At 43.6% G+C, this 20,271-nt stretch overlaps 1 protein-coding gene across 1 annotated transcript; it reads left to right on the top strand.

Annotated features, from left to right (window-relative positions):
* Positions 1-5,021: 5,021 nt before the first annotated feature.
* Positions 5,022-19,388, top strand: LOC145344271 (podocan). The gene is made up of 4 exons (XM_080191323.1): positions 5,022-5,073; positions 5,878-5,955; positions 10,128-11,010; positions 18,171-19,388. The coding sequence occupies exons 1-4, from the start codon at positions 5,058-5,060 to the stop codon at positions 19,255-19,257; spliced, it is 2,064 nt and encodes a 687-aa protein (XP_080047449.1). The 5' UTR covers positions 5,022-5,057; the 3' UTR covers positions 19,258-19,388.
* Positions 19,389-20,271: the final 883 nt, after the last annotated feature.

Here is a 20,271-nt window from a genome sequence, read left to right as displayed (position 1 = left end):
TTTATCAACCGCCGCAACAGGTCCACAGCAGATGCCACCTCTCTGGCCCTGCACTCAGTCCTGGGACACCTAGATAATAAAGACACCTATGTCAGACTCCTATTTATTGACTACAGCTCAGCCTTCAAGGCCATTATTCCTACGAAACTCATCTCCAAACTCCTTGGCCTGGGGCTCAGTTCCTCTCTCTGTGACTGGATCCTGAACTTCCTAACCCACTGACAACAATCAGTAGGGATAGGCAACATCATGACCTCCACGATCATCTTCAACACTGGTGCCCCACAAGGCTGTGTTCTCAGCCCCCTACTATACTCCTTATACAGCTATGACTGTGTGGCCAAACTCCCCTCCAACACGATTTTAAAGTTTGCTGATGACACCACTGTAGTGGGTCAGATCTCCAACAATGACGAGGCAGAGTACAGGAATGAGATAGAGAATCTGGTGAATGGGTGTGGCAACAATAATCTCTCCCTCAGTGTAAACAAAACGGAGGAGATTACCATCGACTTCAGGAAGCATGGAGGAGAACATGCCCCTACATAAAGTAGAAATGGTCAAGAACTTCAGGTTTTTAGGTGTCCAGATCACCAACAACCCATCCGGGCCCCCCATGCTTACATTATAGTTAAGAAAGCCCAGCAAGTCTTCAATTTTCTCAGAAGACTAAGGAAATTTGGCATGTCAGCTGTGACTCTCACCAAATTTTATAAATGTACCATAGAAAGCATTCTTTCTAGTGGTATCACAGCTCCTTCTCTGCCTAAGACCACAAGAAACTACAAAAGGTCACGAATGAAGCGCAATCCATCATGCAAACCAGCCTCCTTTCCATTGACTCTGTCTACACTTGCTTCTGTCTACACACCTCAGCAAAGCAGCCAACATAATTAAGGACTACAAACACCCTGGACATTCTTTCTTCCGCCTTCTATCCGGAAAAAGATACAAAAGTTTGAGGTCAAGTACCAACTGACTCAATAACAGCTTCTTTCCTGCTGCTATCAGACTTTTGAATGGACCTACCTTGCACTAAATTGATCTTTCTCTACATCTTTCTGTAGCTATGACTGCAATAATACATTCTGCACTCTCTCCTTTCCTTCTCTGTATATGATGTGCTTTGTCTATATAGCACAGAAGAAACTATATTTTTCATTGTATGCCAATACATGTGACAATAATAAATCAAATTAAATCAAATATTTATGGTAAAAGGTTAGTTAAGGAAAAAATGGGATCTATCAGAGATGAAGAAAGGAGCTAGTGTGTAGATGCAGAGACTGTGGAAAGAGTTTTAAATGAATATTTTGTCTCTGCGTTTACAAAGAAAAGGGATGATGCAGATATGGTTGTCCAGGAGGTACACTGTGAGATGTTAGGTGGGATAACCATAAAGAGAGAGGAAGTACCCGAAGGGTTGAAATCCCTGAGGGTCGATAAGTCACCAGGGCAAGATGGATTGTTTCCGAGGCTGCTGAAGGAGATCAGGGAGGTGATAGCAGAAGCCCTGAGGATGATTTTCCAATCCTCATTAGATACTGGAGAGGTACCAGAGGACTGGAGACATGCAAACATAACTCATTATTTAAAAGGGATCGAAGGAAATGCTAAACAATTATAGTATAGGTCGTGTTACATGGGTGATGGACAGTTTAGTAGAATCAATCCTGAGAGATGGGGTTAACTGTCACACAGAAATGCATGAACTAGGCAAGGATGGTCAGTATGGACTTGTTAAAGGGAGGTTTTGCTTCACAAATTTGATTGAATTCTTTGAGGAAGTGACATAAGACTATATGACGATAAGGCACAGGAGCAGAATTAGGCCACTTGGCCCATCGAGTCTGCTACGCCATTCAAATCACGGCTGTTTATTTTCTCATCCTTATTCTTCTGGTTTTTCCCCATAACACCTGATCCCTTTATTAATCAAGAACCTATCTATCTCTGTAATAAAGACACTCAATGACCTGGCCTCCACAGCCTTCTGCAGCAAAGAGTTCCACAGATTCACCACTCTCTGGCTGAAGAAATTCCTCCTCATCTTTGTTTTAAAGGATCACCCTTTTAGCCTGAGGTTGTGTCCTCTGATTCTAGTTGTTCCTACTAGTGGAAACATCTTCTTCATGTCCCCGCTATCCAGACCTTGCAGTATCCTGTAAGTTTCAATAAGATCCTCCCTCATCCTTCTAAACTCCAATGAGTACAGACCCAGAGTCCTCAACTGTTTCTTATATGACAAGCTCTTCATTCCACAGATCATTCTTGTGAACCTTCTCTGGATCCTTTCCAAAGCCAGCACATCCTTTCTTAGATATGGGGCCCAAAACTGCTCACAGTACTCCAGATGGGATCTGACCAGAGCCTTATACAGACTCAGAAGTACATCTCTTGTCTTCTGGCTCCTTTGACATAAATGCTAACATGATATTTGCCTTCCTAACTGCCGTCTGAACCTGCACGTTAACCTTAAGAGAATCTTGAACAATGACTCCCAAGTCCCTTTGTGCTTCTGATTTCCTAAATATTTTCCCATTTAGACAAAAAGGGTAGTGCAAGTGGATGTTGCATACATGGATTTTAGCAAGGCGCTTGACAAGGTCCCACATGGTTGATTGGTCAAAAAAGTAAAAGCTCATAGGATACAGGGTAATGTAGCAAATTGGATAAAAAGTTGGCTCAGTAACAGGAGACAAAGGGTAATGGTAGATGGATGCCCTTGCAAAGGGAAAGTTGTTCCAATTTGTGTTCCACAGGGTCCAGGGTTGTGTTACATTTTAACGATTCGGACGTAAATGTGAGGGGCACGATTGGGAAATTTGCAGATGACACAGACTGGCTGAGTAGTGGATAGTGTAGAGGATAGCTATAATCTCCAAATTGATATTGATGGGTTCGTGGAGTTGGTGGTAAAGTGGTAGATGGATTTTAGCGCAGAGAAGTGTGAGGTCATGCATTTAGGGAGGTCAGACTGTTATAGGGAATACACAATAAATGGGAATGTGCAGGAAGGGTCGATAAAGTGAGAGATCTTGGCGTACAGGTACACAGGTCCGTAAAGGCAGCGGTTGAAGTAGACAAAGTTGTAAAGAAGATAGATGGAATGCTGTCCTTCATTGGCAGAGTATAGAATATAAAAGTAAGGATAGAATGTTGAAATTGTATTAAACACTGGTGAGGCTGCAACTGGAATATTGTGTTCAGTTCTGGTCACCACATTACAGGAAGGATGTAATTTCTCTTGTGAGAATGCAGAGGAGGTTTAAAAGAATGTTGCTGGGGCCAGAAAACTGTAGCTATGAAGAGAGATTGGATCAGTTGGGGTTATTTTCCTTGGAACAAAGAAAGCTGAGGGGTGACTTAATTGAGGTGTACAAAATCATGAGGGGAAGAGATGAAGTGGACAGGATCAAATAGTTCCCTTTAGTGGGGAATTCTAGACCAGGCAACAATGATTTAGGGCAGCACAGTGGCACAGTGGTTAGCCCTGCTGCCTCACAGCGCCAGGGATCGGGTTCAATTCTGGCCTCGGGTCACTGTTTGTGTAGAGTTTGCACATTCTTCCCTGTCTGCGTGGGTTTCCTCCAGGTGCTCCGGTTTCCTCCCACACTCCAAAGATGTGCAGGTTATGTTGATTGGCCACACTAAATTGCCCCTTAGTGTCAGGGGGATTAGCAAGGTAAATATGTGGGGTTATGGGAATAGGGCTTGGGTGGAATTGTGGTCAGTGCAGACTCTCTGGGTTGAATAGCCTCCTTCTGCACTGCAGAGATTCTATGAATTTCTATGAAGATAAGTGGCAGTAGGTGTAGAGGGTACCTGAGGAATAACTTTTTTTTGCACAGAAGGTATCTGGAATTTATTGCCCAAGTTGGTGGACACTAAACTCTTATAAAAAAGTACCTGTGTACTTTATGTGCTGTAAGCTAAAGGGCTATGGGCCAGGTGCAGGAAGATGGGATTAGAAAGGGCACATGTATGCTCTCAGGCTAGTATGGGCAAGTTGGGCTAAATAGCCTCCTTCTGTGCTGTAACTTTTCTATGGTTCTATGGAAACATTAACTCTGTTTTTCTCTCTACAGATCCTGCCAGTTTGATGAATTTATCCAGCATTTTGTGTCATTACTTTGGATTTCCAACAGTATTTTGCCTTTACTAAAATATGCCGACCCGTATGAAGGCATCAAAGTCTAAGCTGACTGTTGCTTATTAAGACCCAGGCCTGTTGACTTTGTCAGGGCCCCTGGCGAATGAAAAGCTGCTGCAAGGTCTCCATTGCAATAGCCTGCGACATAGCGTCTCCATCACCTTGTGACCTTTCCTGGCTCCAGGCTCTAGGAAGCCTCGTGAAGGCCAACAAAAAAAAGAGAGTAAATAAGACCTTTGACATTTTGAAGGGCATTTGCAAAAGAGTCCAGCATTCCCAACTTGTTCTGCAAACTCATCCTTTAGCACTTCAATGCACATTCTCCACGCTCTGAGGTTTTATACTGTGTGGTCCGTCTACCACTTTTGCTGGGGCAAATACTATTCAGAAAGGGAAAAGGAACATCCTTTGAAACTCCCCCTGTTGCATTCCACTGCTTTGAACTCATCCACTCTGTAATAATGATCCAGAAGTTAACATGAGGAGGCAGTGAAGTTGTTTCTGTGTTAGGGAGTCTGCCCTTTCAATAATTAGGCAAAGTAAGTTGGATATGCAGAGTGTCACCTACAGAAGGTGTCACTATAGTACTATCAGGGTACCATTAATTCCCCTGGCTTGCAGAATGCTGTTGAAGTTTCCTTTTTGCCCACCACATGATCTCTTGTGATCTTTTTTCAGCAGCACTACAAAGAAATGCTTCCCCTTTCAATGTTTGTCTGTGAAAATCAGGGAGCGCTGTCACATCGACATTCTCATTGGGACTGCTGGTCACTGTGGCGATATATACCCACGCAGCACTCAGCCCATCTCCGTCACATCAGCATCTTACATCGACAAGTGATCAAGAGTTTCAGATGGAGTCAAGAACAAGACAACGTGAAAGTCCAAATAACATCAAACTAAAATGAAGAATTATAAAGGTAGGGTCAGCTGGGAGTCAGTGGGCTAGTTTTCAATTGTTGTTTTGTATGTGTTCCTGAAATGAACAGGCATATTTATAAATTTGCATTTGAAGCCTGTATCTTGCTTGACTCTGTGCGCAGTTCACAGGTGATGAGCTTAGAACTGAGAGGTGGAAAAGTTGAAAAGCCTGGATTCTTTTTTTCTAGAAAAGAGAAGACCTGAAGGAAGAGGTTCGGTAGGGGATATGTGGTGAAGATGCTTACATTTGTAGAAGAGTACAAAAGTAGGGGTACTGAATATAAGACATTTATTGATAAACCTATCAAGGAATCCAGGAGAAACTTCTTTAGCCACAGAATGGTTAGAATATAAAACTTGAGCTAAATACCATAGATGTTCAGCAGGGAAAGCTAGAAAGGTCCATGAGGGTAAAAGTGATATCCGGATAATATGAGAGGCGAGGTGAGACAGTCCTTGTGTGGAGCACACATAACCAATGGTTAGCAGTGCTGCCTCACAGCACCAGGAATCTGGGTTCAATTCCAGTCTCGGGTTATTGTCTGTGTGGAGTTTGCCTATTCTCCCCGTGTCTGTGTGGGTTTCCTCCAGTGCTCCAGTTTCCTCCCACACTCCAAAGGTGTGTGGATTAGGTTGATTGGCCCCTTAGTGTCAGGGAGGTTAGCAGGATAAATACAGGGGGTTATGAGGATAGGGCCAGTAATGTTGCTGGTCTGTTTCCGGCCAGTGCGACAAAGTAAATTGCTGCAGATTCTGTTAGTGTTTCTAATTTGACACATGTTTCATTATACATTCTACTACAGGCCAAATGAAGAATTTTGCAGGGACATTGATGTGGGCTTTGCTGTTACTCGAGTCCTCAGCTACTGATTCACAAAACAGTGAGTACAATCAAGAACTTACTTTCTGTGTCAGGCATCAACATATCGCCGGGCCCAGATAAGAGTGACGGTGGAGGTGAGCAGTCACATAAATTCCCAGTGTTGGCCAGTTTGCATGTTCTCTGGAATCAACCTCTCCTGGGACATTTCCCCAGAGTTGGGTTTTGGGGGTAAGACTGAGGGAGGCACAGGAAGGGCTATCTGCCCACAGGCGTTAAAGCCGATCAAATTATTGGAGGCTGACTGGGATAATCCCCTAGTTGGCGAATTCAGGGAAAATCACAGTCAGGTAACTGTTGCCCATACACTGCAGAGCTGTGTCCCCCAGAGTTGTGACCACATTCTGGAGACCAGGGGGACATTCCTGTTCCTGTTAAGCAAATATTTATGATTGCAATCTGCCGCTGGCAATTTGCTAATTTCTACATCTTGCTGAATGATCCACTCTGTTGAATTTAGCAGCGCATGTTATAATAGACAGTAAGAATTAAATCCTAAAAGAAATTGAACTTTCAGATTATTTGGCAACCCAGCAACAAGAGGATACTATTCAGCCCCTGGAACCTGTTCTGCCACATTCAATTCGGCCTTGATTAACCAGTGTCTCAACTCATTTTAGAAACATAGAATTCGTGCAGAAGGAGGCCATTCTGTTCATCGAGCCTGCATCAATAACAATCCCACCCAGGCTCTATCCAGATAGCCCCATTTATTTATCCTACTAATCCCCCTGACACTAAGGAGAAATTTGTCATCGCCAATCAACATTATCCACATATCTTTCAACTGTGGGAGAAAACCGAAACACCTGGAGGAAACACAGGGAAAATGTGCAAACTCCACACTGACAGTGACCCGAGGCCGGAACTGAACCCAGGTCTCTGGTGCTGTGAGGCAGCACTCTGCCACCATGTTTAGCTTCATTCCCATTGTTACCCAGACTCAACAAAACTCTATTATCTAAGCCTTCACTGTGTCAGAAAAACAATACCCCACCATTTATCTTTTCCAGTGTTATCTACACAATGCCTACCTGGACTTGATCCTTGCTGCCCTATACTGTTGACTTTCCATGTCACCCTACTGAGCAATGTATCTGCCTACTTCTCCTCACCAACTCCCTACTCATCTCTTTCTGGTTCATTCTATATCTTTTTCACCTCAATCTTCAAGGACATAATATGTGAAGGAGGGAAGGGGGGAGCAGTCTAAGGGAAAGGACAGCATGCTTTGTGGAAATCCCTGCTGTACTGATTGGGCAGAAGTCTCGTGTCTCTAAGTCAGGCAGCAGTGAGTACAAGTCTATGTGTAGAGACCTGAACACAAAATCCAGGTGGATACTTTCATGAAGGGTTGTGTGGATGGTGGTGGGGCTTTTTGGGTGAAACATTTAAACTGAAGGCCCTACTAACCTCTGAGGTGAATGTAAAAGATTCTGTGGTCACTGTTTGAAAGAAGAGCAGAAATTCTCCCTGGTGTCATGACCAATATTTATCCCTCAACCACAATCATTAAAAACAGATTGTGGTTGTCATCATGCTGCTGTTTGTGGAAGCTTGCTATAAACAAATTAATTACAATACTTTTTGCATTGCAACAGAGAGTGTTCAAAAAGCATTCTTTACTGGCTATAAGGCATTTTGGGATGTTCTGAATCATGAAAGGTGCTGGATGTCTTCCATTTCACAGAATCACAGAATACTACAATGCAGAAGAGGCTCTTCAGCTCATTAAGTCTACAGTGACTCTGGAAAGGTCCTGACCTGCCCACCTAATCCCATTTGCCAACATTTGGCCCATAGCCTTGAATGTTGTAGCGTGCCAAGTACTCATCCAAGTACTTTTTAAAGGATGTGAGACATCCTGCCTCCAACTCCTTCCCGGGCAGCACATTCCAGACCCTCATCACCTTCTGCATATGAAAGATTTTCCTGAAATCCCTCCTAAACCTCCCACCCCTCTCTTTTAACTTGCGTCCCCTCATAACTGACCCTTCAACTAAAAGGAACACTGCTCCCTATCCACCCTGTCCATGCCCCTCATTTACCTCCTCTTACAGTTTAACACTCTTGGGCTATAGATTTTCATGTGCTGTACTGGGTTTACTGTGCATAATCCAGGGATAAGACGCCTTATTGCCACATGATTTTCCTGTCTGAGAAATTCCCAAGGATCACAAATCTACGTTATGTTCCTGCCTCCTTTATTTGAAGGGCCAATGACCAAATCTTCTGTGGAGATCCAAATCCAAAGTGGCTGCCAGTAAAACCCAATTCCATTGGTGGAAACAAAGAAAACCCAGCCAATCACAGTCCACCTAAAATGGTGGTCATTTCGCACTTGCAGGCTAGCCAGATAACTGTTGCAAGCAACAACTGTTTTGTTAATAACAGTTGCTTAAATATAAAGACAGAAGGATAATGACTAAGATGCAGATTGCCTGTAATTTTCAAGCTTCGGGTGAAAAGTAGCCATTATCTGCACCAGTCAAACTGACCTTTATCCTCGCTGTGTAATTAGCTCTCCAGAGAAAGTAAAGTTGTCTACTAAAACACTTATTTTCAGTTTCAAATTATGGGGTGTTGCAGAAGTGTGCAATCAGAGTTGAGCCACTGTTATTGAGAGTTCTGTCACACTTTCTGATCTTCATGAACTTGTCCTTGTTGTACACAGTGGTATTTCCCTGTTTTATTGGATCATGTCTTTAGCACGCTCCTCATGTTTAACACGCAGAAGTACAATGGTACTTGACTAATTCAAATAAGTGCCGAGCTGGAAATGAAGAAAGCCATTGCTCATTTATTTGTATATGTTGTGTTATGTATCTTTCGACCCTCCCAAGCCCATCTTTCATTCTGCATAAACTTGAGCTGTAGGTCATAAAGTCATAGAGTCATAGAGGTTTATAGCATGGAAATAGGTCCTTTGGCCCAACTTGTTCATGCCGCCCTTTTTTTAAACCCCTAAGCTAATCCCAATTGCCCGCATTTGCCCCATATCCCTCTATATCCATCGTACCCATGTAACTATCTAAATGCTTTTTAAAAGATAAAATTGTACCCGCCTCTACTACTACCTCTGGCAACTTGTTCCAGACACCCACCACCTTCTAGGTGAAGAAATTGACCCTTTGGACACTTTTGTATTTCTCCCCTTTTACCTTAAACCTATGCCCTCTAGTTTAGACTCCCCTACCTTTGGGAAAAGATATTGACTATCTACCTTGTCTATTCCCCTCATTATTTTATAGACCTCTAGAAGGTCACCCCTCAGCCTCCTATGCTCCAGAGGGAAAAGTCCCAGTCTATTGAGCCTCTCCTTATAACTCAATCCATCAAGTCCCGGTGGCATCCTAGTAAATCTTTTCTGCACTCTTTCTAGTTTAATAATATCCTTTCTATAATAGGGTGATCAGAATTGAACATAGTATTCCAAGTGTGGCCTTACCAATATCTTGTACAACTTTAACAAGACGTCCCAACTCCAGTATTCAATGTTCTAACCGATGAAACCAAGCATGCCAAATGCCTTCTTCACCACTCTGTCCACCTGTGACTCCACTTTCAAGGAGCTATGAACATGTACTCCTAGATCGCTTTGTTCTATAACTCTCCCCAGCGCTCTACCATTAACTGAGTAAATCCTGCTCTGGTTCAATCTACCAAAATACATCATCTTGCATTTTCTAAATTAAACTCCAGGGGTCTGTAGTCACATACAGGCTAGACTGGGTAAGGACAGCAGGTTTTCTTCACTGAAGGGCATTAGTAAACCAGATGGCTTTCCAGACAGTTTTACAATGATTCATTAATGAGACTGGCATTTCATTTCAAATTAATCAATTAAATTTAAATTCCTCCAGTGGCTATGTTGGGATTTGAACTCAGTACTCGTAAGCATTAGTCCAGATTACCAGCTCAGTAACATAACATTATTGCAACTATTTTACAATGTGCATTTGATTCTCTTAAAAGCACAAATATGAGCCTGAATTTTGACATGGTTCTCCTGGTTTCCACCAATAAGTAGCTGCTGGAGTTTCCTGAGAAATTATATAATTGAATGTTTTTAGTTTTCAGGGCCTCTACCAATCTCCTTGCTGGAAAAAATTTCAGCCCTCTGTACCTACCATGGTATAAATTTTGAAACCTGTGTTTTTTCTCTTCCAACAGCGACGGAAAGCAGACAGATAGAAGTGCAGATAGCACGCACCATACTTCTGTCGACACAGGCTCCAGAAAATGTGACCAGGCTTCAAGAATCCAAAGACAACAACTTCCAAATATCTGACACCCCAACACTTGCGGTTGCTACCAACATTACTGAACATCCGGCTCCTGTATTTGGCAATAAGACAATGGCATTGACTGGCAATATTCATTTTCCTGAAGCTCCAATGTTCAGCAGTCTCAATCAAAGCCCTAATTTATCACGTCTCAGCAATGCCACAATAGCTACCTTCCTGCTCCATAATATAAGCCTCACCGTGAGGCCATTCTCTACGTTGACAATGAAAGTTAGTGCCACTCAGGCCCCTATTAAATTAGAAACCAATCAGATTCAAAAGCTTACTGTCAACAAAACCCTAATGCCACCTCAAAAGCTAATCATTGTGAACTACAACGTTCGCCTGGCTTCGAACACTTCCCAATACTTTAGCAATCAGACAACAGGCAACAAATCATCACAGGGAAAGACTTCAGTATCCAAGTCAGTGAAGGAGAAAACAGGGACCTCCTCCATTCCCAAACTATCAAGGAACAGTAGCATCACCTCGCAGCAAAGGCTGGTGAGAGAGAAGAACGTCACAAACATTATCATCAAATCTCTCCAAACACACAAAGTCACCAAACCCACAAAGAAATTCCAGAAATCTCAGAAGCCACAGTCCTCCAAACTGAACATCAGGAAGCCGGCAGCTCGTGTGAAACCGGAGAAACGACAGAAGGTTAAAAACAGGAAAAACACCAAAACAAAAAAGAGCAAAATGAAGCAGACACATTTCCCTTACTTTGAAGACTATTATTGCCCCCCTCAGTGTGCTTGCTATGGAAGGTATGGTTTATTTTGTGTGTTAGCTTGTCAGTGATAAGAAATCCAAAAATTAACCCATGAAGTTGTCCCATGTCATGATAAAAGGACCAGTGCAGGAGATGATGGCTTAGTGGTATTATCAGTAGAATATTAATCCAGAAACTCAGCTAATGACTGGGGACTTGGGGTCGAATCCTGCCATGGCAGATGGTGGAATTTGAATTTAATTAAAACAAACCTGGAATTGAGAATCTACTGATGACCATGAAACCATTGTTGGAAATCCCATCTGTTTCACTAATGTTCTGTAGGGAAGGAAATCTGCTGTCCTTACCTAGTCTAGCCTATACGTGACTCTAGAGCCACAGTAATGTGGTGACTCTCAACTACCCTTGGGCAGCTAGGGATGGGCAATAAATGCTGGCCAGCCAGCAACGCCCAAGTCCCACGAATGAATAAAGGAAAAAAAAGGTGAGGACAATTTTAAATTTTGACACAGTGAGTTGTCGTGATGGGGAATGCACTCTCTAAGAGACTGACTTTTTAATAGTACCATGGCTTTTGGAAATTAAACAGGATAACTACTTGAAAAGGATGTATCTACAGGACAGGGAGAAGAGGGAATAACTGGAGAGCTCGTTTAAAGAACCGGCATAGGCATTCATTTTCTCACTCAGTTACAGGATGTGGGTGTTGCTGGTTAGGGCAGCATTAATTGTGCATTCCCAATTGCCTTTGGTGGTGCTGAGCTGCCTTCTTGAATTGCTGCAGTCCCTGCGGTACACCCACAGTGCTGTTAGGGAGGGAGTTCCTGGACTTTGACCCAGCTACAGTGAGGGAATGACTGATATATTTCCAAGTCAGGATGGAGAGTGACTTGGAGGGGAACTTCCAGATGGTGGTGTTCCATGATGGTTCTTATGGTGTTACCATGATGGGCCTTCTCCTGTGTTAAAATTGTTGTGGAGAAAGCATCTCCTGCTTTAGTGGATTCATTTGTCCAAATGAAAGAATCAAACAGCAAAGAAAATGCATCTAAATGTGTTATGCATTTGTTAACTAAAATAGGCAACACTGGGCTGAATTTTGGACATCCCGTCACTGAAATAATTGGCAGACAACCCATTCCACTGATGTCAACAGCCCAACATCCACTCAGGAGGGAGACCCACCTCAGGGAACAATCTGATTGTCTGATAGCCCTGTGATCCCAGCAGTGCCACCAGGAGAGGTGGCCACTACTGGGGCTACATGCCGTCTCATGAGTGAGTGCCAGGAGTCCTGGGACCATCTAGGGTCTCATGACTGCAGGGGAGGCCTTGAGGGTGCGGTGTGGGGAAAGGAGTGAGGAGGGATGTTGAGTTGGAGAGGTCAGAGGGGTAGGGAGTGTGCCAGGAGACCTGGGGGAATGTGCATCCACCTTTCCCATCTAAGGGCCTAGCATGTAGCCTGCTGAATTTTCCCCATCCCCGTCACTGACCTCCTCCCGCTGGCCTCAGATTGTGTCTGGATGGGAAGTGACAGTTAAGCTGCCATTATTTGGCCACTTTGTGGCTGAGTTGGAGTGAGGGCAGGTGGGCGAACTGCCCTTGACCTCGCATAGCCCCATAATTTTGCAGAGAGGTTAGAGTGGGTATGAGAGTGGCAGAAGGCTACTTGGGGAATCTTATTTAACCGTCACCGCTCCAGCCTCCCCCCCCACCCCCAACAAATCTGCTGGTGAGGAACTGGAAAATGTGATGCATTATTTCTCAGGATTAAACTGTACGAGTTTCAGTTGATGCAGAAAATATGTTAAAGTAACATCCCATTGCATCTCTCCGTTTGTAATATGTAAAATTTATGAAAATAGGTTACAGTAGTATTTAAATCTTTATTAATTGCTAATTGTTCTTTTGTGGTAATGCCTGTAATATGTTGGCAAATCTGGTCATCCACTTGCTGCTGTTCATGTTGCAGCTTCGTTCTCTGTGTCTCCCCATCTGCTTCTGTCTTCTTTCTCTTTTGCTTTCTGTCTCAGCACTCTTCCACTCTCATTCCCCAACCCCAATACTCACCTCACTCCCCTTTGCCGTCCTTTGAACTTCCGGTCTACTCACTCAGTCCTGTCCATGATCCTTACCTTTCCTCATTTCAAAGAATCATACAATTCCTACAGTGCAGAATGAGGCCATTCAGCCCCTCATGCATACACCAACAGAGCATCCTACCCAGGCCCAGCCCTCATCCTGTCCCCATCATCCCATGCATGTACCCCATTAATCATCATGACCAACACAATTTGGGACATTAAGGGGCAACTTATATGGCCAATTGACCTAAATTGCATCTTTGGACTGTGGGAGTAAGTCATAAATGCATTTATGGCATAGAATGAGGCCACTCAGCCCATCGGGTCCAAGCTAGCTCCCCATGGAGCAAATCCAGCCAGTTCCACTCCCCCGAGTATTTTTAATTCAGAGATAGATAGATTCTTGACAAGCAAGTGGGGGGGTGGGGTGAAAGATTATCGGAGTCAGCAGGAATATGGGGCTGAGGTTACAATCAGATCAGCCATGATCTTATTGAATGGCGGAGCAGGCTCAAGGCACTGAGTGACCTACTCCGCTCTTAATTCATATGATCGTATGTTCTTGTGTGTCATTGTTTTCCATGGTGGCTGATGGGTTTACGGAGGGGAGTTGTTTGGAGAGGAAGGATTGAAGAGACCCAGAGAGGGGAGATTAGTGGAATGGTTAGAAAGGATCAGTGGCCTCAGGGGCAAGGAAAGGAGAGAGATAAGTGGGAAGGAAAATTGATGATGGGGGGGTGGGGGGGGGATTGGTGTTGGTGTTGGTGGTGGTGGGTGGTGTTGGTGGTGGAGGATGGGGGTGTTGGGGGGATTGATGGCAGAGGAAGTGGGGGATAGGTAGGGTATGTTAGTGGCTGGGTTGGGGGGGGTGGGGTGGAAAGGAGTGGTGGCACTTGAGCACCCAGTTCCTCTCCCTTACAAAAGCATAGCTGAGTCACAGCCAATAAATAAGATTGCAGTGGCGTGGCAGTCCTGTGCTGTGAATCAGACACAGTCTGGTTGGTTTAGTTGTAAAATACCCCAGCCATGATTCAGTCTGTCCACAGTGGGTAGTCTGAATTCTGTGACCTGGCACAACTCTGTTTTCTTTTCCGATGGGCTGTGTGGTCTGTTACTTTCACACATGTTCAGATTGGCAGCCCCACTGGAGACAGAAAGAGATAGCCTCCACCATTCTCTGCACCTCACAGGAGTCTCTATGTCAGCTGCGGGGAAAACCTGTCAACAATAGGCCTTCTGTTTCTCCAGGGAAGCCAATGTTGTTTGATTCATGTCAGGACGATTGACAGCTTTGGACCTTTGACTGTAAACACAAGTGCTCAAGGCAGATCATACACGTTAACCATTTCGCTGCCAAGGTGCTAAAAACATTCTTTTAATTCCATAGCCTTGTGCTGTCATGTTACTCACAATGAAAGAAAGATTTGGATTTATTAAGGCCTCTCATGATCTCAGAACTTTCCAAAACACTTCATAACCAAAGAGGTGTAATCCCGGAAGTAGGAATCTTTTGTGAGTTGGAGAGGAACAACACTGGGATTGTGTGGAATTGTGTGTTTGGATGCACTTTGCATTAGCTTCATAGATTACATACAATCTACAGCACAGAAACAGGAGACTGAGTTTTACATGCTCCCAGAGGGCATGTCTCCTCATGGTGGGTGGCCATCCCACCATTTTCCTGCCCACCCCAAGTTCATCACCATACTATGAGGGATGGGCAGGTGGTACTGAAATAGGCAGCATGCCTGCAAATTGAAATGATTAGTTAAGGGTAAATTGGTCTTATTGTCAAGACTATTGACCTTAATAATATGCTGCCCATGCCATAATACCTTTGACGTTGCAGCAGTAAGCCCAATTTTAAACGTCAGATGGTTAAAGGCAGGAAAGAAGCGGTTTGGGGGAGTGTTGTTCTTTGGGGGCTGCCCTTTGCTAATCATGGGGTGGCCCTCCTCAGACTGAACTACCCCTCCCTACCTACTCCGCTGCTTAAACCCATCCAATTCTCTACTGTCTCTCCTTAATGCTCCTAAACCCTCCTGGCCTAAGACTCGGGGCTTAACTGCTCTGGAAATCACAGGCCTTGGGTCCCTCTCTTTAGGTGCATTTCTGGTGGCAGCCACCTTCCTAGTGCTGCTGGGAACCATAAAATCCCTACATGTACAAGGAGGCCATCTGGTCCATTGAGCCTGCACCAACTGTCTGACAGAGCATACCATCCAGGCCCTCCCTTCCACCCTATCCCCATAACCCCTCTCATTTGCCATGCCTAATCTACCTAACCCACACATGTTTAGACTGTGGGAGGAAACCGGAGCGCCCGGAGGAAACCCATGCAGACACAGGGAAAATGTGCAAGCTCCTCACAAGCAGTGACTCAAGCTGAGAATCGAACCCGGGCCGCAGTGCTAACCACTGTGCCACCATGCTGTCCTTTGTGTTGTCCATTCTTCCACCCTGCCCCCCCCTCGTTCCTGGTACTATTCTGCCAAAGACATTCAGCTCAACTAGTCAAATATGATTAACTGGAACCCCCTTAACCTTTCATTGCTAATCAGTCTCTATTCCCTTATTCCTCATAAGCCTGTCTAGTCTCCCATTCATTGCATCTATGCTATTCACTTTAACCACTTCCTGTGGTAGCGAGTTCCACATTTTCACCACTCTGTCGGTAACAAAAAATCTTCTGAATTCCCCGTTGTATTTCTTGCTGACTGTCTTACATCGAGTTATGTTCTCTACCACAAGAACTAACATTCTCTCTGTATCCATTCCATCAAAATCTTTCAGAATAATAAAGTGTTCCAAAAAGGGGTCATATTGGATTGGAAATGTTAACTCTGTTTCCCTCTCCACAGTTGCTGAGTCTTTCCAGCCATTTTCTATTTTGATTTCCTCATTTTAAATTGATGTTTAATTAGATGGCCCCTCTGAATGGAAGAGAAACCCAGCCCATTCAATCACCGCAGAAAGACTTGCCTGAGGAAAGTCTGGCTTTTGTTCAGCTTCTTCATGACCTCAAAAAATCCCAAAGTGTTTCTCACTTCCAATGAAGTATTTTTGAACTGTAGTTACAGCTGTAATGTTATCCTTCACAAATGTGTAACCCTGTGCTTCATCTATTCAGAGTGACTCCCTTTTAAATTTTTCTGTTTTCTTAAGTGGCTTCATATCCTTTGGAGCATATTGCAAGCAGAGTCACACTAAGAGTGTGGGATGCCCCAATGCAGACCACTTACACCCCTATGCAATTGAAAAGCTCAATAGATTCAGAAAGGAGCTAAGTGAACGTGCACTTTCGAGGTCCAAATAAAATTTGATTTTTGATTTGATTTGATTTATTATTGTCACATGTATCAAAATACAGTGAAAAGTATTTTTTGCGCACTATATAGAAAAAGCATACCTTTCATAGGGAAGGAAAGGAGAGAGTGCAGAATGTGGTGTTACAGTTATAGCTAGCATGTAGAGAAAGATCAACTTAATGCAAGATAGGTCCATTTAAAGTGTAGGAAAGTGCCAATATGACAAAATGAGATTCATGTCAAGACTTGAGTTTGTTAACATGTCCTTCACACTTGCTCATCTCTCCATAAATGGTCAGAAACTTAATTTGATCATCATTCTTTTCCTGGGAGACGCTTCCCAATCTCTTATGTAAAATGCAAACTATAAACGTTTCTTGGAATGTTAGTATGTCGGGGTCTGCTGCTTACCTTCACATTCCTCACAATCTCTCACAGGACCAAACCGTGCATGGACACGTTTAATGCTTTAACTGGAGATTCATTTTCTCTATCACAACAATATCGTCATGCATTTCTATAGCACACTTAATGTAGAAGAATATAGGATTCTTAAGGGACTTGAGAGGATGTTTTCCCTCATGGGAGCATCTGGGGAGCCAATTCAAGACTAGGATGAGGAGGAATTTCTTCTCTCAGTGGGTAGTGAGTCTTTGGAACTCCTTGCCACAGAGACCTGTGGGGGTAGAGTGCTTGTGTATGTTTAAGGTTGAGATGGATAGATTTTTCATCAGTAAGGGAATGCAGGGTTATGGGGAAAGGGTAGGAAGGTGGACGTGAGGAATGCTTAATCAGCCATGACCCTATTAAATGGCAAAGCAGGCTCAAGGGGCTGAATGGCCTTCTGCTGTTCCTATTTCTTATGGTTTTATGGTGTTAGAAACACTTTTCAAGGCACCACACAGAAGCAGAGGGAGATTTTAAGGAACACCTTAAAGGAGGAGAGATAAGGAGATGGAGATGGTTAGCAAGGGAATTCCAGATGTCAGAGCTTTGGCAGTTGATGGCATGGGTGCCAAATGTACAGCAAAGTTAATCAGGAATGTCAAACAGGCCAGAATTGGAGGACTACCAAGATCTTGGAGAGCTGCAGGTCTGAAGAAGCTTAAAGAGATAGGGCAAGGGGAGCATGGAAGGTGGGCAGATGGGAGCCATGGAAGGATTTGAACACAAGGGTGAAAATTTTAAAATACCAACTTTGTTGGACTGTGAGTCAATGTAAGTCAGCAAGTATGGAGGTGATGGGTACATGGGATTTGGTGTACATTAGAATATGGTGAGCTAAGGTTTGGATGGATTCAGCTTTAAGGAATGTTGTAGTTGGGAGGACCATCGAATCCGTAGAATCCTTACAGTGCAGAAGGGGGGCATCAGCCCTTCGAGTCTGCATCTACTCTCTGAAAGATATCTTACCCAGACCACCAGCCCCATCCCCGTAATCCTGCGTATTTACCATGGCTAATCCATTGAACCTACACACCTTGGACTTGTGGGAGGAAACTGGACCACTCAGAGGAAACACATGCAGGCATGGGGAGAACATACAAATTCCACACAGACAGACACCCAAGGTTGGAATCAAACCCAGGTCCCTGGCATTGTGAGACAGCAGTGCTAATCACTGTGCTACATGTGTCATCCTTGATTTTGAACTCTTGTGCATCACTCTCCTCCCCTTCTTCCAAAGCTGTGATCACAAATAATTAGAAAATACAACTATAATTTCACATAATTAAAGAACAGCAGTAAGGTTCCATTAAATGATTACTTTTATTTCATCAGTCCGAAATGTTTGCTTTCAGGGTTGTTCAGTGCTCAGATAAAGGCCTAACTAAAATCCCGTACGGAATTCCATTCAACACCAGGAATCTCTTCCTAATGAATAACAAGATCGACTTAATTCCACTGGATTTATTGAGTGAGTATATGTTGCTGGAATTTCTGGTCCTGAACAATAACAGGCTGACAGATATTGGGATAGAGGGTGCCTTGGAAGGCATGCAGAAGCTGACTCGCTTGTACATGGACCAGAACAATCTCTCCAGTGTCCCGACAGATCTACCCCAGGCCCTGGAGGAGTTGATGCTAAACTCAAACAATATCAGCACGATGTCATCTAATGTCTGGGCAAATTGCAAGAATCTCAAAATCATTAGTCTTAATAACAATAAGATAAGTGATGAATCGATCCCTCTGGGAGCATTCAAACCAGTGCAGAACCTTCAAGTCATTAAAATGAACCAAAACCTGTTGACTGCTGTCCCCGCCAATTTAAGCACAAGCCTCCGAGAGCTACACTTAGAAGGAAATCAGGTTCAGAAAATATCGGTCAAGGTATTTACCAATTCCTCTGCACTGATATATCTTAGTCTCCACAACAACCAGCTCAGCAATAAAGGCATCGGGGGAAAGGCCTTCCAGCACATGAGCAAGCTGGAATATTTGGATCTTAGCAAAAATGCCCTTACTAACATCCCCAAGCTACTCCCTCACTCCTTGAAGAAGCTGATTTTACAAGCCAACAGCATCACCTCAGTTAGGAAAGATGCCTTTCTGAATATGTTGAACCTGGAAGAGATTTACTTAGCGTACAATCAAATTTCACTGGTGGCCGTTGGCACTTTCAGGGGCCTGGTGAGTCTGCGGTGTTTGGACCTCAGTTACAACCAGTTACTGCAGGTCCCCCGCCAGCTACCTTCAACGTTGCAATACCTCCACCTCCAAAGTAATCAGATTGTTGATATTCCGAGAGATGCTTTCTGCGGCCACCAGTGGGGGAAGAGTGACCTCATCCTTGTGCGTCTTGAGAAGAACAACTTTGACCTGAGGCAAATGGATGCCCATGCATTGAGATGTCTTCGGGGCTATCAGGTGATTCACTTTGAGTGAACTTCAAAGAGGAAGTGAGTCCTATTTCCGGTCTAGAGGATTAGTTATACAAAGTTCAAATTCTGGGTTTATTTTAGCTCAGGGCAGAACAGACTTTTTATGTAAGCTCTATCTCCTTTGCTGTGATATATCAGTGGTAGCCATAATGTGGAGTTGCCAGTGTTGGACTGGGATGCACACACTAAGAAGTCTCACAACACCAGATTAAAGTCCAACAGGTTTATTTGGTATCACAAGCACTTGATGAAGGAACAGTGCTCCAAAAGCTCGTGATACCAAATAAGCCTGCTGGACTTTAACCTGATGGTGGGAGATTTCTTACTGCTATATATCAGAGTAGACCCCAACTTCTTTGGCTGCAATGAAGATATTAGTTTAAAAAATAACAAAGCTATGCTCTGATTGACCAGGTAAAGTTGTATTGTAATAGAATTGGAACATGTAACAGGGACTTCCAGAATCATTGGTGTGTCTCCCTTTTTTATATGGGTGTGGGTTGATGTATATGAATAAAAAGACTCTTTTCCATGTTTGAACACATCTCACTCAGTCCCTTTCACTAATGCACCTGAGCAAACACATACAATCTGCAGAAGGCAATAACGCTAATTGGGAGCTGTCAACTGAATCATAACTTTTACACATTAGAATAAGCAATTGTTCATTGATGCAGCATTTAATAAATAGATCTCATTCATGCACTCTGTGCAGTAAATGAAACTGAGTTTATCTCTATGTTTATCTGTCTCACTATCCATACATGTCTGTTCATCTATCCATTTCTCTTTCTGTCTATCTATCTGTGTCTATCTATCCATCTGTTGATCTATGAACCTGTCTGTCTTTCTGTCTGTCTATTTGTTTTATCAATCTTTGTTCTGAATTTTTCTATTGATCCTCCGGAGCCTCAACAGCTGGTGGGGAGAAATGGTTCCACATTTCCTTTGCTCTTTGTGTACAGCAGTGATTCCTTGTTTCATCCCGAAATGGCCAAGCTCTCATTTTAAGATTAAG

The sequence above is a fragment of the Carcharhinus amblyrhynchos genome, chromosome 6, assembly GCF_965287045.1.
Source record: "Carcharhinus amblyrhynchos chromosome 6, sCarAmb.v2.hapA, whole genome shotgun sequence".
NCBI classification, from domain to species: Eukaryota; Metazoa; Chordata; class Chondrichthyes; order Carcharhiniformes; family Carcharhinidae; genus Carcharhinus; species Carcharhinus amblyrhynchos.
The sequence above is the reverse complement of the archived record's forward strand: the minus strand, read 5'-3'. Positions and strand labels throughout refer to the sequence as shown.

Coding starts and splice junctions, on each gene's coding strand:
- LOC145344271 (XM_080191323.1), top strand. Junction 5,956..10,127: donor AGCTACTGATTCACAAAACA/GTGAGTACAATC, acceptor CTCTTCCAACAG/CGACGGAAAGCAGACAGATA. Junction 11,011..18,170: donor CAGTGTGCTTGCTATGGAAG/GTATGGTTTATT, acceptor GTTTGCTTTCAG/GGTTGTTCAGTGCTCAGATA.